The 16783-nt window shown below is 44.7% G+C and overlaps 1 protein-coding gene across 1 annotated transcript in view; it reads left to right on the forward strand.

Annotated features, from left to right (window-relative positions):
* LOC120029640 (myosin-16) overlaps positions 1–14024 on the forward strand; it is a 50456-nt gene extending 36432 nt beyond the window's left edge. Inside the window, exons 9-24 of the mRNA XM_038974927.1 lie at positions 1639–1725; positions 1902–2147; positions 2364–2481; positions 3636–3763; positions 4091–4287; positions 4749–4881; positions 5026–5242; positions 10694–10830; positions 11317–11420; positions 11787–11979; positions 12234–12437; positions 12639–12764; positions 12852–13022; positions 13177–13377; positions 13531–13677; positions 13869–14024. Of these exons, the coding sequence (XP_038830855.1) occupies positions 1639–1725; positions 1902–2147; positions 2364–2481; positions 3636–3763; positions 4091–4287; positions 4749–4881; positions 5026–5242; positions 10694–10830; positions 11317–11420; positions 11787–11979; positions 12234–12437; positions 12639–12764; positions 12852–13022; positions 13177–13377; positions 13531–13677; positions 13869–14024 (2565 nt within the window). The remainder of the gene's footprint in view (positions 1–1638; positions 1726–1901; positions 2148–2363; positions 2482–3635; positions 3764–4090; positions 4288–4748; positions 4882–5025; positions 5243–10693; positions 10831–11316; positions 11421–11786; positions 11980–12233; positions 12438–12638; positions 12765–12851; positions 13023–13176; positions 13378–13530; positions 13678–13868) is intronic.
* Positions 14025–16783: the final 2759 nt, after the last annotated feature.

The raw sequence follows: 16783 nt of genomic DNA on the forward strand, positions 1-16783 counted from the left end.
CACAAGGGGTCTAAGGATCTCATCTCGGTACCTAATGGCAGTCAGGCTACCTCTGGCGAGCACATGGAGGGCTGTGCGGCCCCCCAAAGAAATGCCACCCCACACCATGACTGACCCACCGCCAAACTGGTCATGCTGGAGGATGTTGCAGGCAGCAAAACGTTCTCCACGGCGTCTCCAGACTCTGTCACGTCTGTCACATGTGCTCATGTGCTCAGTGTGAACCTGCTTTCATCTGTGAAGAGCACAGGGCGCCAGTGGCGAATTTGCCAATCTTGGTGTTCTCTGGCAAATGCCAAACGTCCTGCACGGTGTTGGGCTGTAAGCACAACCCCCACCTGTGGACGTCGGGCCGTCATACCACCCTCATGGAGTCTGTTTCTGACCGTTTGAGCAGACACATGCACATTTGTGGCCTGCTGGAGGTCATTTTGCAGGGCTCTGGCAGTGCTCCTCCTGCTACTCCTTGCACAAAGGCGGAGGTAGCGGTCCTGCTGCTGGGTTGTTGCCCTCCTACGGCCTCCTCCACGTCTCCTGATGTACTGGCCTGTCTCCTGGTAGCGCCTCCATGCTCTGGACACTACGCTGACAGACACAGCAAACCTTCTTGCCACAGCTCGCATTGATGTGCCATCCTGGATGAGCTGCACTACCTGAGCCACTTGTGTGGGTTGTAGACTCCGTCTCATGTTACCACTAGAGTGAAAGCACCGCCAGCATTCAAAAGTGACCAAAACATCAGCCAGGAAGCATAGGAACTGAGAAGTGGTCTGTGGTCACCACCTGCAGAACCACTCCTTTATTGGGGGTGTCTTGCTAATTGCCTATAATTTCCACCTTTTGTCTATTCCATTTGCACAACAGCATGTGAAATGTATTGTCAATCAGTGTTGCTTCCTAAGTGGACAGTTTGATTTCACAGAAGTGTGATTGACTTGGAGTTACATTGTGTTGTTTAAGTGTTCCCTTTATTTTTTTGAGCAGTGTATTTATGGAGATGATGCTTAGTCTGGTCTAGCACAACATAGATTTTATATAGACATTTAACTCATTTACACTTGAAATACTCACATGCTGGCCTTCTCTACCTGGAAACACAGAGATGGTAGTAGCTACTGTAGATGACCAAGAAACAGGAGTCGCTCAATATTTGGACTTTGCAACGGATGCTCGTCCCTGCTGTGCTCTGATTGGACAGGTGCGCTGATCCTGACCTCTGAACCCTGTTGAGGTCACTTCCTGTTGGTGTCTTTCAATCACAGCAATCCCCAGGATGTGGGATCATTTTGGTGGGTCCAGATCGAATCTGCAGGGACGTTTGCTTACCAATATCTTTACAGTGTTTCCAGCATATTTTAAAACTGCAGCTATCAATGTTTTGTCGCTTTAGATGCTCTCAGGCTGTTACATAGATGACCACAGCTGGTTTACACAAGGAAGATATAACCCACCGACAAGAGCCTCACTTTGATGATGTCACTGTGTGTGGAGAGGATACTGTTTGTGATAAACTGAGCAGGATCTGTTTCTGACACATTTGCACCCAGAAACAAATCTCGCATGAGCACTGGCCTCTAGCCAACTCATTTGTAATTGTTAAGCCTATTATGAGAGACTACAAATGACTTTGTTTTGTAGGTGGAGAAGCAGAGAGCTGATCTGACCAGAGAACTGGATGACCTCACTGACCGACTGGAGGAGGCAGGGGGAGCCACAGCTTCACAGGTACACATGCAGACAAACACACTCTAGCATGTAACCCTGAGATGTATTGGCACTTGCACTTCACATGTCACTCCATTTGACCAGTAATGGGAGGAATGTAACAGTAATCATAGCCATTGTAAATGGGACGACTAGCTTCTACCTCCCCCTCTCTCTCCCTCCATCACTCCCCTCAGATTGAAGTAAATAAAAAGCGGGAGGCGGAACTCCAGCGTCTGAGGAGGGACTTGGAGGAGTCTTCTATCCAATCAGAGGCCCTAGCTGCGTCTCTAAGGAAGCGTCATGGTGATGCGATGGCAGAGCTGGGAGAGCAGTGTGAGAGTCTACAGAGGACCAGGGCCAAGCTGGACAAGGAGAAACAGAGTCTACGCATGGAGCTGGAGGACCTTGCTGCCTCACTGGACACCATGCAGAAAGTCAGGGTTAGTCACACCTCGGATGGGAAGGCTGTCCCTGAGAGTTAGCGATTCGTTCTATCACAATGCCCCACATCAAGCTTTTGGAGGCGTCTTGTAAAACCTCAAGACAGCTTTCCAGGTCTCGATCTTTATTCACACTCTAAGAAGAATCAGCCATGTGAGTGCCTATGTAATACGGCCAAAGCACCTAAAAATGTCATGTTTTCATCTTATCCCCAGGTGTCGACAGACAGCCAGCTGAGGAAGCTGGAGGAGCAGCTCTCTGAGGCCAACACCAGAGGAGACGATCTGCAGAAAGCCCTGACTGAGGTCAACGTAGCTAGGAACAGACTCACAGGTACACGTACAAGTGCAGACACACAACCAAGTGAAAGCTCAAAGCCTTTGGTGTGTCTCCAATGGTTAGTTCAATCGGTTTAACCCTTTACTTGGCTTAGAGTGCAGAGTACAAAAACTCACACAAACAGATTGAACAGAGTTAGTCAGCACTAGGACTTTAGACACAGATCGAACAGGGCTGTGGTGCAATAAAGACCTTATGACACAGTCTTGAGTTTAGACCAACTGGCCTACCGCCAGCCAAACTCAGTTCAGCCCAGTCCAGTGCTGAGCAATGGGAAACAGACTAACTAGAAGAAACTATATCATTTACAGCTTCTCCACTGGACACTGCTGCTCAGGGTTGACAGTGGAACACTATTGGCCTCAGATGGCCTTGAATGCGGCAGGGAAAATATCATTAAGTATCATAAAGTGCCGTCATGAACCCTCTGCGAATTCCGTGAAGAGTCCTCTCTCTGTGTCTTTGCTCTGTGTATTAAAAATCACTGTGAGTATAGCTATCATATGTGTGTGTTTATATCAGTTAGCTGTATGGTAAAAGTGCTGAATCGGGTACAAACCCAGTCGGACACATCAGTTTTGACCAAGTCGGTCTCTGTCCCCTGTATGTTCTGGTAGTTGATAACACACCTGGGCCTAGATTCAATCAGATCAAGCATTCACCCGCGATAGCAGACACCCTCAAAGATGGTATTTTGGGGGTGTTGAAGGTGTAACGTTAGAGATGTCAAATCGGTGAGAGGCTGCTTGTGTGGTCAGTCACAAAGCCACACCCATCCCACTTGTGTTAGATGTTCAGAACAGGAAAGTGTAGGGTCTATAAAAATAATGACACTCAAATTGAAAATCATTAAACCAAATACTGAGGATTTCTATCAGCCTAATCGAGGTGTAGATTACGTCTCGCATTCCAGTGTTTAACTAAAGAAGGCTGCATGGGATTTCCCTTAATGCGACTCCATGCAACCAATGGCAATGTCTGCTTTAGGTATAATGCTGCAAGCCGCTTGTGGATTTGATTGCTCTAGCGCAGTTCGACCTCCGACACTGCCAAAAAAAAAACACTTTGCGGGAGTCGGCTGGCACGGATCTGATAGAATCTAGCCCCTGGTTGTGTCTCTAACTTGTCTTCTCTCTGTGTGATGTTAGCTGACAACACAGACCTGGCCAGACAGCTGGAGGAGGCAGAGAGCAGAGCCAGCCAGGTCTGTCGCTCCAAGACCCTGATTGTGACCCAACATGAAGACATCAAGAAACAGATGGACGAGGAGCTCAAGGTAGGACCAGGCAGTGGTGTGTGTGTGTGTGGGGGGGGGGGGGGGGGGTATTTAGTACCCCTGATTATGAGGTGAATGTTTTCAGTTGTATCAATAACTGATAAGAATTGAGGAATCTAAGCATGGGAATGACCTCATATCCCAAATATGTGTCCACCCTACGCACAATGTTTCATTACGGATCCTTATAGCTTTCAGATGTCTTCGACAGTATGTGTGTGTATCTCTCCCCCATTCTAAGTTGGCCCTGGGCAGCAGTCTGGCAGGGCTGCTTCAGGAGTGTGTTACAGTGTATGTGACAGTGTGTGTCTTTTTCACTGTCCCCAGTCTAAGCTGGCCCTGGCCAGCAGTCTGGCAGGGCTGCGTCAGGAGTGTGAGGTGTTGAAGGAACAGCTGGAGGAGGAGCAGGAGAGCAAGCTGGAGCTGCAGCGCTTCATCTCCAAACTCAACACCGAGGTCACACATTGGAGGACCAGACATGAGGCGGACGCCATACAGCACTTGGACGAACTGGAGGAGACCAAGTAAGATGCATACTAGTATACAGAACACACACACAAACGCAGCTGAGCTAGAAGACAAGAAGTGAGAGTTACACCCAAAATCTTCCCTACTTCTTGCTACAACAACATACTGTGTGCCAATCGTTAGATCATATTGCTAAGTAAACATTCATGCAGTAAGCAACAAACATAAAATGCTAGGCTCACCATACTGAGAATGCGTAATGTTTCCCGCCATTCATTCGTTTTGCTACAGCCTATCCCCTGATTTTGAGCTGAGTGTTGTCAAACACACATGGGTTTGAAAAGCTGATTCTCTTTTTCAATCGCATGCAGCAAATTGTACTAGATGAAAAGCCAAAATTAGTATGTCATCCTGGCATCTAAAGCATACTTTCAAAATGTCACATACTACAAGCATGTACAGGTATTGAGACACACTCTCACACACCTACATATCCAGACATTTGTGTGTGTTCCAGGAAGAAGCTGGCGTCTCGGCTCCAGGAGGCTGAGGAGGCGGTGGAGGCCACCCAGGCTAAGTGCTCCTCTCTGGAGAAGACCAAGCAGAGACTACAGGGAGAGGTGGAGGACCTCTGTATAGACATGGAGAAGGTAAGAGGACACATTAAAACATGGCAGAGGAGCTGAATAACCTACCTTATCAAGGTAATCAATTAATAACTGGTCATAACTGATAAATGGTAGCTGGCGGGTGATAATGACCAATCCCTCTACCTTCATTGTTCTTCCTTCCAGGCTAGTAATTGTGGCCAGGCGCTGGATAAGAAACAGCGCATCTTGGAGAAGCAGCTGGGTGACTGGAGGCAGAAGTGTGAGGAGCTGGTGTTGGAGGTGGAGGGTTGTCAGAAGGAGAGCAGACAGCACGCCACGGAGCTCTTCAAACTGAAGACGGCCCATGAAGAGGCTCTGGAACAGGGAGATGCCCTACGCAGAGAGAACAAGGCCTACCAGGGTGAGGGTTAAATACCACAGTATAAAGCCCTGGGACAAGGCCTACCAGGATCAAATCAAATTTTATTTGTCACATACGCCGAATACAACAAGTGTAGTTTTTAATCGTGAAATGCTTAGTTACGAGCCCTTTCCTAACAATGCTGTTAAAAAGTACGAAAATGTATAAATAGATCAAATGAAAATAGTTGCACAAAATAACAATAACCAGGCTATACAGAGGCTAAATACAAGGAGTACCGGTACCGAGTCAGTGTACTGGGGTACGATGAGGTAGCTGGTGTGATTGATTGAGGTAATACAGTTGAAGTCGGAAGTTTACATACACTTAGGTTGGAGTCATTAAAACTCATTTTTCAACCACTCCACAAATGTCTTGTTAACAAACTATATTTTTGTCAAGTCGGTAAGGACATCTACTTTCTGCATGACACAAGTCATTTTTCCAACAGTTGTTTACAGACACAATTAATTATAAGTGAAATAATCTATCACAATTCCAGTGGGTCAGAAGTTTACATACACTAAGTTGACTGTGCTTTTAAACAGCTTGGACAATTCCAGAAAAGGATGTTCTGGCTTTAGAAGCTTCTGATAGGCTAATTGACATAATTTGAGTCAATTGGAGGTGTACCTGTGGAAATATTTCAAGGCCTACCTTCAAACTCAGTGCCTCTTTGCTTGACATCATTGGAAAATCAAAAGAAATCAGCCAAGACCTCAGAAAGAAATTGTAGACCTCCACAAGTCTGGTTCATCCTTGGGAGCAATTTCCAAACGCCTGAAGGTACCACATTCATCTGTACAAACAATAGTACGCAAGTATAAACACCATGGGACCACGCAGCCGTCATACCGCTCAGGAAGGAGATGTGTTCTGTCTCCTAGAGATGTATGTATTTTGGTGCGAAAAGTGCAAATCAATCCCAGGACAACAGCAAAGGACCTTGTGAAGATGCTGGAGGAAACAGGTACAAAAGTATCTATATCCACGGTAAAACGAGTCCTATATCGACATAACCTAAAAGGCCGCTCAGCAAGGAAGAAGCCACTGCTCCAAAACTGCCATAAAAAAGCCAGGCTATGGTTTGCAACTGCACATGGGGACAAAGATCGTACTTTTTGGAGAAATGTTCTCTGGTCTGACGAAACAAAAATAGAACTGTTTGGCCATAATGACCATCGTTATGTTTGGAGGAAAAAGGGGAAGGCTTGCTAGCCGAAGAACACCATCCAAACTGTGAAGCACGGCGGTGGCAGCATCATGTTGTGGGGGTGCTTTGCTGCAGGAGGGACTGGTGCACTTCACAAAATAGATGGCATCATGAGGGAGGACAATTAGGTGGATATATTGAAGCAACATCTCAAGACATCAGTCAGGAAGTTAAAACTTGGTTGCAAATTGGTCTTCCAAATGGACAATGACCCCAAGCATACTTCCAAAGTTGTGCAAAATGGCTTAAGGACAACAAAGTCAAGGTATTGGAGTGGCCATCACAAAGCCCTGACCTCAATCCCATAGAAAATTTGTGGGCAGAACTGAAAAAGCGTGTGCGAGCAAGGAGGCCTACAAACCTGACTCATTTACACCAGCTCTGTCAGGAGGAATGGGCCAAAATACACCCAACTTATTGTGGGAAGCTTGTGGAAGGCTACCCGAAACGTTTGACTCAAGTTAAACAATTTAAAGGCAATGCTACCAAATACTAATTGAGTGTATGTAAAACTTCTGATCCACTGGGAATGTGATGAAAGAAATTAAACCTGAAATAAATAATTCTCTCTACTATTATTCTGACATTCCATATTCTTACAATAAAGGGGTGATCCTAATTGACCTAAGACAGGGAATTTTTACTATTTACTGGGATTAAATGTCAGGAATTGTGAATAACTAAGGTGAATGTAAACTTCCGACTTCAACTGTAGGTTTGTTTAGGTGATTGATTGAAAATGTACTGTAGGAAGGGGTGAAAAGCAGAAAGTCCAGGTAGCTGTTTAATGAACTGTTCAGCAGCCTTATTACTTTGGGGTTGAAGCTTTTCAGGAGCCTTTTGGTCCCAGACTTGTAGCTCCGTTACCCCTTCTCGTGCGGTAGCAGAGAGAACAGACTGTGACTTGGGTGGCTGTAGTCTGACAATTTTTAGGACGTTCCTCTGATGGCGCCTGGTATAGAGGTCCTGGATGACAGGGAGCTTGACCCCAGTGATGTACTGGGCTGTACGCACTACCCTCTGTAGTGTCTTGCGGTTGGATCCGAGCAGTTGCCATACCAAGCAGTGATGCAGCTAGTCAATATGCTCTCAATGGTGCAGCTGTAAGGCCCATGCCAAGTCTTTTCAGCATCCTGAGGGGAAAGAGGCGTTGTCGTGACTTGGACCATGATAGGTCTGTCGTGATGTGAACCGTGAGGAACTTGGAAGCTCTCGACCGTCTCCACTACAGCCCCATTGATGTGAATGGGGCGTGCTCGGCCCTCCGTTTCCTGTAGTCAGATCCTTTGTCTTGCTGGCATTGAGGGAGAGGTTGTTGTCCTGGCAGTATCTGACCTCTTCCCTGTAGGCTGTCTTATCGTCATTGGTGATCAGGCCTATCATCGTCGTGTCATCAGCAAACTTAATGATGGTGTTGGATTCGTGTGCGGACACGCAGACATGGGTGAACTGGGAGTACTGTAGGAGGTTAAGCACGCAGCACTGAGGAGACCCCATGTTGAGGATCAGCGTGGCGGATGTGTTGTTACCTACCCTCACCACCTGGGGACAGCCCGTCAGAAAGTCCAGTATCCAATTGCAGAGGGAGGTGTTTAATCCCAGGGTCCTTATCTTAGTGATGAGCTTGGAGGGTACTATGGTGTTGAACGCTGAGCTGTAGTCAATGAACAGCATTCTCACATAGTTGTTGCTTTTGTGCAGGTAGGAGAGGGCAGTGTGAAGTGCAATGGATATTGCATCATCTGTGGATCTGTTGGGGCGGTATGCTATTTGGAGTGGATCCAGGGTGTCTGGGATGATGGTGTTGATGTGAGCCATGACCAGCCTTTCAAAGCATTTCATTGCTACAGATGCGATAGTCATTTGGACAGGTTACCTTAGCGTTCTTGGGCACAGGGACTATGGTGGTCTGCTTGAAACATGTGGCTATTACAGACTGGGTCAGGGAGAGGTTGAAAATGTCAGTGAAGACACTTGCTAGCTGGTCAGCGCATGCTCTAAGTACGCGTCCTGGTAATCCATCTGGCCTTGCGGCATTGTGAATGTTTACCTGTTTAAAATGGTCTTACTCACATTGGCTATGGAGAGCTTGATCACACAGTCATCCGGAACAGCTGGTGCTCTCATGTATGGTTCATTGTTGCTTGCATCGAAGTGAGCATAGAAAGCATTTAGCTCATCTGGTAGGCTTTCGTCACTGGGCAAGCTTGTGGCTGGGTTTCCTTTTGTAATCCATGATAGTTTGCAAGCCCTGCCACATCCGACAAGTGTCAGAGCCAGTGTAGTAGGATTCGATCTTAGCTTTGCTTGTTTGATGGTTCATTGGAGGGTGTAGCAGCATTTATTATAACTGTCCGGATTTATATTCCGCTCCTTAAATGCAGCAGTTCTAGCCTTTAACCTCTCTGGGATATGTGGGACGCTAGCGTCCCGCATGGCCAACATCCAGTGAAAATGCAGAGCGCCAAATTCAAATAAATTACTATAAAAATTTAACTTTAATGAAATCACACATGCAATACACCAAATTAAAGCTACACTTGTTGTGAATCCAGCCAATGTGTCAGATTTCAAAAGGCTTTACGACGAAAGCACACCAAACGATTATGTTAGGTCAGTACATAGCCACAGAAAAACACATCAATTTTTCCAGCCAAAGAGAGGAGTCACAAAAAGCATAAATAGAGATAAAATTAATCACTAACCTTTGATGATCTTCATCAGATGACACTCATAGGACTTCATGTTACACAATACATGTATGTTTTGTTCGATAAAGTTCATATTTATATCCAAAAATCTCAGTTTACATTGGTGCGTTACGTTCAGTAATGTTTTGCTTCCAAAACATCTGGTAATTTTGCAGAGAACCACATCAATTTACAGAAATACTCATTATAAATGTTGAGGAAAATACATGTGTTATGCATGGAACTTTAGACAAACTTCTCCTTTATGCAACCGCTGTGTCAGATTTCAAAAAAGCTTTACCGAAAATGCACACCATGCAATAATCTGAGTACAGCGCTCAGAGCCCAAACAAGCCAAAGAGATATCCGCCATGTTGTGGAGTCAACAAAGTTAGAAATAGCATTATAAATATTCACTTACCTTTGATGATCTTCATCAGAATGCACTCCCAGGAATCCCAGTTCGACAATAAATGTTTGATTTGTTCGATAAAGTCCATCATTTGTGTCCAAATAACTCCTTTTCTTCGCACGTTTAGTACACAATCCAAACTGACGATGCGCTGGCAGGTCCAGGTGAAAGTTCAGACGAAAAGTCATATTACAGTCCGTAGAAACATGTCAAACTAAGTATAGAATCAATCTTTAGATGTTATCATCATAAATCTTCAATAATGTTCCAACCGGAGAATTCCTTTGTCTTCAGAAATGCTATGGAACGCAAGCTACCTCATGTGAATGCGCGTGGCCAGCTCGTGGCACTCTGCCAGACCTTTGACTCAATCCCCTCTCATTCCACCCTTCTTTATAGTAGAAGTATCAAACAAGGTTCTAAATACAGTTGACATCTAGTGGAAGCCTTAGGAAGTGCAACATGACCCCATTTCCACTGTATCTTGAATAGGCAAAGAGTTGAAACACTACAAACCTCAGATTTCCCACTTCCTGGTTGGATTTTTCTCAGGTTTTTGCCTGCCAAATGAGTTCTGTTATACTCACAGACATCATTCAAACCGTTTTAGAAACTACAGAGTGTTTTCCATCCAAATCTACTAATTATATGCATATTCTAGCTTTTAGGACAGAGTAGCAGGCAGTTTACTCTGGGCACCTTTTTATCCAAGCTACTCAATACTGCCCCCCTGTCCCAAAGAAGTTAACTCAGTGCGCATGTTGCCTATAATCCATTGCTTCTGGTTGGGAAATGTACGTACGGTCACTGTGGGGACTACGTCATTGATGCACTTATTAATGAAGCCGGTGACTGATGTGTTAAACTCGTCAATGTATTGGATGAATCCCGGAACATATTCCAATCTGTGCTTGCGAACAGTCTTGTAGCTTAGGGTGAGAGATGATACATGTTTAAAGCCCAGGGTAAAAAGGAAAACTTCCAGTTACTGAAACAATGGAGGCCATTAGGTGTTCCACATGGCTCCGTTTTAGACACTCTTTATTTACATGAAAACTATTGGGAAAAACATTCTCATGATCTCTCTTGAGGTGTTTTCTGCGTGACTGAGTGTAACTCTTCTGTCGTTAACTCAGAGGAGATAGTTGACCTGACTGACCAGCTCTCGGATGGAGGCAAGAGCGTCCACGAGCTGCAGAAGACGAAGAAGAAGATAGAGATGGAGAAGGAGGAGCTGCAGGCCTCATTGGAAGAGTCTGAAGCTGCCTTAGAGGTATGGAGGTTACAGTAGGAGGTGGCCATTTTGGGTGGAATGGTTACAGTAAAATAAGTCTACACCAAGCATTCCACAACTATTACGTAACATGCATTTAAATGTGTTATCTTAGATCATTGTCACATTCAATATTATTTGATCTCTGTTTACACAAGAGTTCAATTCTCCTCAGCGTACGTCGTAAGACTGAGGTGTGGAGGTGAAACAGTGTGGCAGCTATGTGGCAGATCTGACAGTGAGAGGGAAGAAAAGGCCCCCAGACAACATGTTTCAATTAGTATTGACCAGTCATGCAGGCCGAGAGCAGACAGATCCCAGGCACTGATAACACTACACCATCAGCTATCTGCTCATATAATCAGCCTGGCCCTCCAGAGACTGGAATCTTACTAGACAGGAGCCCCCTGGCTACTCGGCATAATGGTTGATTCACCCACCTCTCTCTACTTTTCTTTCCCTCGCTCCCCCCCTCCCCCTCTCCAGGCTGAGGAGACCAAGGTGCTGCGTCTGCATCTGGAACTGTCCCAGGCTAAAGGAGACATGGAGAGGAGACTCCAGGAGAAAGAGGAGGAGTTTGAGGCAGCAAGGTAAGTTACCCACTGTCCATAGAGCTGCATTTTCATTTAAGAAAAATGTGTTTTTCCCCTCTGCCCTTTTTCTTTTCAACTGAAAGGGATTTATTTTAAGGAATTGTTTTAGCTTTTGGGGAAAATGGCTAACTTCCTGCATTGCAACATATTTTGCCATTGGGAAGAGAGAGAAAATGTGAAGTTTTATAATGCTATTCTACACATTTTGTCATTGCATATGGCATGTTCATATGCCATCTAGCGAGGCCCCAACCTCCAGGGGGCAATCCCCCCTACCCGTTCTGTAATCCGGCCCTGCTTCTTCAGTTGATTGCTCTATTGATAAGCCCCTCCTCTCTCTTTCTCTCTCTCTTCCTCTTCCAGGAAGAGCCACCAGAGGGCGCTGGAGTCCCTTCAGGCCAGTCTGGATGTGGAGGTTAAAGGTCGTGGTGAGGGGTTGAGGGTGAAGAAGAAGCTGGAGTCTGACCTAAATGAGCTGGAACTACAGGTGGACCTGTTCACCAAGAACAACATAGAGCTCACCAAGAACACAAAGAAGATGCAGCAGCAGATCAAGGTGAGATTCTACACCTCCATCGCTTCTCTCCCTCTCTCTTTTGCTCTCTCGTCCTCCTCTTCCTTAGTTTTTCCTCATCCCCTTTCTTCCCTTGCTCTTTCCTTTACCCAGTTTCCTCTGCTTGCTCGGCTCTTTCTTCAGTGTTTCCCTCTTTCTCTACCTCATTTTCTCTCTTCTTTCCACCCTCTGAAAGGAGCTGCATACAGAATGTGATTGATTAGTGGATTGACCTCTTCTCTCCTTCTCTTTCTTAGGAACTGCAGGGCCAATTGGAGGAGGAGGTGCGTGGGCAGGAGGAGCGGAGGGAGGAGCAGGCCGTGTTGGAGCGACGCTGCCTCCTGCTGGTGAGCGAGGGAGAGGAGACACATGGGGCGCTGGAGAACGCTGACAGACAACGCAAAACCTTAGAGATTGAGCTTACAGAGACCAACGAGAAGTACAACGACCTCAACAACCAGGTAGAGTACAGATTGCAACACCTTCTGTTCAGTGTTTTCATCAATATTAAATCAAATTAAACTGGCTTAGTTACATTATGAACATTAGGTTTAAAGCGCTCAGTTTCTCACTGAATAAACAATGAAGAACAGAACTTCAGCCGATACATGAATCAATCCTCTCCCATGCTAACCTCATGTTGGTTTTGTTTCCTGCTGTAGTTCCAGTCAGCGCTGAGTGGTAGGAGGAAACTGGATGTGGATTTACAGGCACTGCAGCAGGAGCATGAGGAGCTGCAGAACGAACTGAGAGGAGCCAATGACAAGATCAAGAAGGCCAACTGTGAGGTAGGACAATACCGGATGTTTGATCATTAGGATCATTGATTTTAATTGACTTGTCAATAGAACATTATTTATAAATATTTTCTCCAGGGAGCACGTGTGTCAGAGGAACTGAGGTTAGAGCAGGACCACACCCTGCACATGGAGCGGGTGAAGAAGGGTCTGGAGGCCCAGTTAAAGGACATGGGCACCAGGCTGGACGAGGCTGAGCAGATGGCCCTCAAAGGAGGCAAGAAGATCATCCAGAAACTGGAGGGCAAGGTAAACGCACACACACACACTCACATATGCTCAAACACTGTTCCTAAACTTTGAAATGGTTGTTTCTGTCGCATTGCCCAGTTTTTCAGGTTTACAGGGAAAGGTGGGCATCAAAATGTATATTTTCCTAGACTGACCATGTGTCTGGCTCTAGGTAAAGGAGCTGGAGTTGGAGCTGGACTCGGAGCAGAAGCGTCACGCTGAGACGGTGAAGACGCTGCGTAAGAACGAGCGTCGTCTGAAGGAGCTGCTGTTCCAGTCCGAGGAGGACCAGAAGAACCAACACCGCATGCAGGAACTTGTGGAGAGACTCCAGAACAAGATGAAGGCCTACAAGAGACAAGTAGAGGAGACGGTAAGGCTCGTCTGTCTGTTTGCCTGTCTGTCCATCCGTTTCTCTCGCTCTCTCTCCCTTTTCCCCTCCTCTTGCTTTCTCTCAGTCAGTCTCTCTCATTCTGTTCTCTAGACTCCATATTTTGTCTTTACATGACTTGCACCTTTCCTACAGGAGGAGCAGGCCAACATGAACCTCGCTAAGTACAGGAAGACAGTACATGAGTTGGACGATGCTGAAGAAAGGGCAGACATCGCTGAGTCAGCCCTCACCAAGATCAGGACCAAGAACCGCGGTAGCTTCAGCAAGGGATACTCGTCTGTAAGTCCTACAACCTTACCGCATTAACTTGAATTCAAGATAGTCAAATCATCATTAATGTTGTCTGTACTGAAACTGTGGGTCACATCTGTGCTTTAAATTTAAAGACATTCTATGTATTGTGTTGAGTTGTTAGTCAAGTAAGTAATCATAACGTTGATCTGATGTTTCGTCCTCTTGCATGTTTCCAGGGTTACAGCACGCCGTACCCCGGGGGGATCGTGAGGTCACCCAGTTCCGTGGGGTCAGAGGGTAGAAGTGAGAAGATCATCAACGACGACAATGACTCGGTCAGCTCCCTCATCCCAGCTTATCTCAACTCCCTGAAGAAACTCATGATAGACTAGCACCTAGGGAGGGAGTCAGTTGGATGTACCAAACATTCCAGTGGGAGCAAAGAAACATGTACTGTCTTATATATGTAGGATCTTAATTTGAGCCAGTTTGCTACAGCAGGAAATGTGGATTATAATTAATGGCCATTTTTGAAGGGGTTGATAAATTTTTCATTTGGGCAAATTACATCTGACATTTCAAAGTGGAAATTAAACTTTAGAAGACTTTTTAAAATTCAAATAAAACTACACGTTTTTGTTTCCTGCGGTGCAGGACAATTCTCAAATTAAGATCCTACATTTGTATGTTTTTACTTTTAAGTCCAAACCAATTTTCCTACATACATGCAGTGCCAGACATTTCAAAGCAATATTTTTTTCTGGATTTTGTGGTATACAATACATACAGTTGAAGTCGGAAGTTTACATACACCTTAGCCAAATACATTTAATCTTCGTTTTTCACAATTCCTAACATTTAATCCTAGTAAAAATTCCCTGTCTTAGGTCAGTTAGGATCACCCCTTTAATTTTAAGAATGTGAAATGTCAGAACAATAGCAGAGAGAAATATTTATTTCAGCTTTAATTTCTTTCATCATATTCCCAGTGGGTCAGAAGTTTACACACTCTCAATTAGTATTTGGTAGCATTGCCTTTCAATTGATTAACTTGGGTCAAACGTTTTGGGTAGCCTTCCACAAGCTTCCCACAATAAGTTGGGTGAATTTTGGCCCATTGCTCCTGACAGAGCTGGTGTAAATGAGTCAGGTTTCTAGGCCTCCTTGCTCGCACACGCTTTTTCAGTTCTGCCCACAAATTTTTATGGGATTGAGGTCAGGGCTTTGTGATGGCCACTCCAATACCTTGACTTTGTTGTCCTGAAGCCATTTTGCACAACTTTGGAAGTATGCTTGGGGTCATTGTCCATTTGGAAGACCAATTTGCAACCAAGTTTTAACTTCCTGACTGATGTCTTGAGATGTTGCTTCAATATATCCACCTAATTGTCCTCCCTCATGATGCCATCTATTTTGTGAAGTGCACCAGTCCCTCCTGCAGCGAAGCACCCCCACAACATGATGCTGCCAACCCCGTGCTTCACAGTTTGGATTGTGTTCTTCGGCTTGCAAGCCTTCCCCTTTTTCCTCCAAACATAACGATGGTCATTTTGGCCAAACAGTTCTAGTTTTGTTTCGTCAGACCAGAGAACATTTCTCCAAAAAGTACGATCTTTGTCCCCATGTGCAGTTGCAAACCATAGCCTGGCTTTTTTATGGCAGTTTTGGAGCAGTGGCTTCTTCCTTGCTGAGCGGCCTTTCAGGTTATGTCGATATAGGACTCGTTTTACTGTGGATATAGGTACTTTTGTACCTGTTTCCTCCAGCATCTTCACAAGGTCCTTTGCTGTTGTTCTGGGATTGATTTGCACTTTTTGCACCAAAGTACGTTCATCTCTAGGAGACAGAACACATCTCCTTCCTGAGCGGTATGACGGCTGCGTGGTCCCATGGTGTTTATACTTGCGTACTATTGTTTGTACAGATGAATGTGGTACCTTCAGGTGTTTGGAAATTGCTCCCAAGGATGAACCAGACTTGTGGAGGTCTACAATTTGTTTCTGAGGTCTTGGCTGATTTCTTTTGATTTTCCCATGATGTCAAGCAAAGAGGCACTGAGTTTGAAGGTAGGCCTTGAAATACATCCACAGGTACACCTCCAATTGACTCAAATGATGTAAATTGGCCTTTCAGAAGCTTCTAAAGCCATGACATCATTTTCTGGAATTGTCCAAGCCGTTTAAAGGCACAGTCAAGTTAGTGTATGTAAACTTCTGACCCACTGGAATTGTGATAGTGAATTAATTATAAGTGAAATAATCTCTGTAAACAATTGTTGGAAAAATTACTTGTGTCATGCACAAAGTAGATGTCCTAACCGACTTGCCAAAACTATAGTTTGTAACAAGAAATTTGTGGAGTGGTTGAAAAACGAGTTTTAATAACGCCAACCTAGGTATATGCAAACTTCCAACTTCAACTGTATAACAACAATGCTAATGTTAATGAGATTGTTGTCCTTTTGATTTCATTCGTATGATTTAATCCATCCTAGGTATTTGTTTGTGATTCAGTTCATAATACTGATGATAACCAAAACCACTCTTATTAAAAACTTCATCACATTTATATTCTACAGCTCAAATGTTCTGTAAAAAAATATAAAATTGATGCTTGGTTATAAAGACATTGATAGACAGTTTAAATACCTACATAGAGAAGTTAAAGGAAAATTTGTGTTCACTTTTGACTCTCATTCTACTTGCTCATCCAAAGAGTTTGACCAAGTAAAGTTATATAGCAGTAATGTGCATGACCTTTTACAACTAGGGGGCAATATCCTTACCTGAAATCTGCATTTGTATCGCAAGTCTTCCACTGGCATCTGAGGTTATACCCGCTTGCATGTCGAGTAAGAATTTCAGTAACACTTCATTTGGCTAGTCCATCTGTAGATGCTCCAGACTATCAGTAACACTTCAACAAACCATCTACTAACTAACCTTAACCCTTATTCCAAACCTAACCGTAACCTTAGCAAGCAATTGCTTATCAACAGATGGTTTGTTGATAGTACGACCGTCTGTAGAGCATCTACAGATGGACTATCCAAATACACTGTTCCCAGAATTTTGGACAAAGATGCTATATCAAAGTTTACCATTATATAAATGTGCAGACATATATATCACTGCCAAAACATTTTTTACAT

Source organism: Salvelinus namaycush, chromosome 35 (assembly GCF_016432855.1).
Source record: "Salvelinus namaycush isolate Seneca chromosome 35, SaNama_1.0, whole genome shotgun sequence".
NCBI classification, from domain to species: domain Eukaryota; kingdom Metazoa; phylum Chordata; class Actinopteri; order Salmoniformes; family Salmonidae; genus Salvelinus; species Salvelinus namaycush.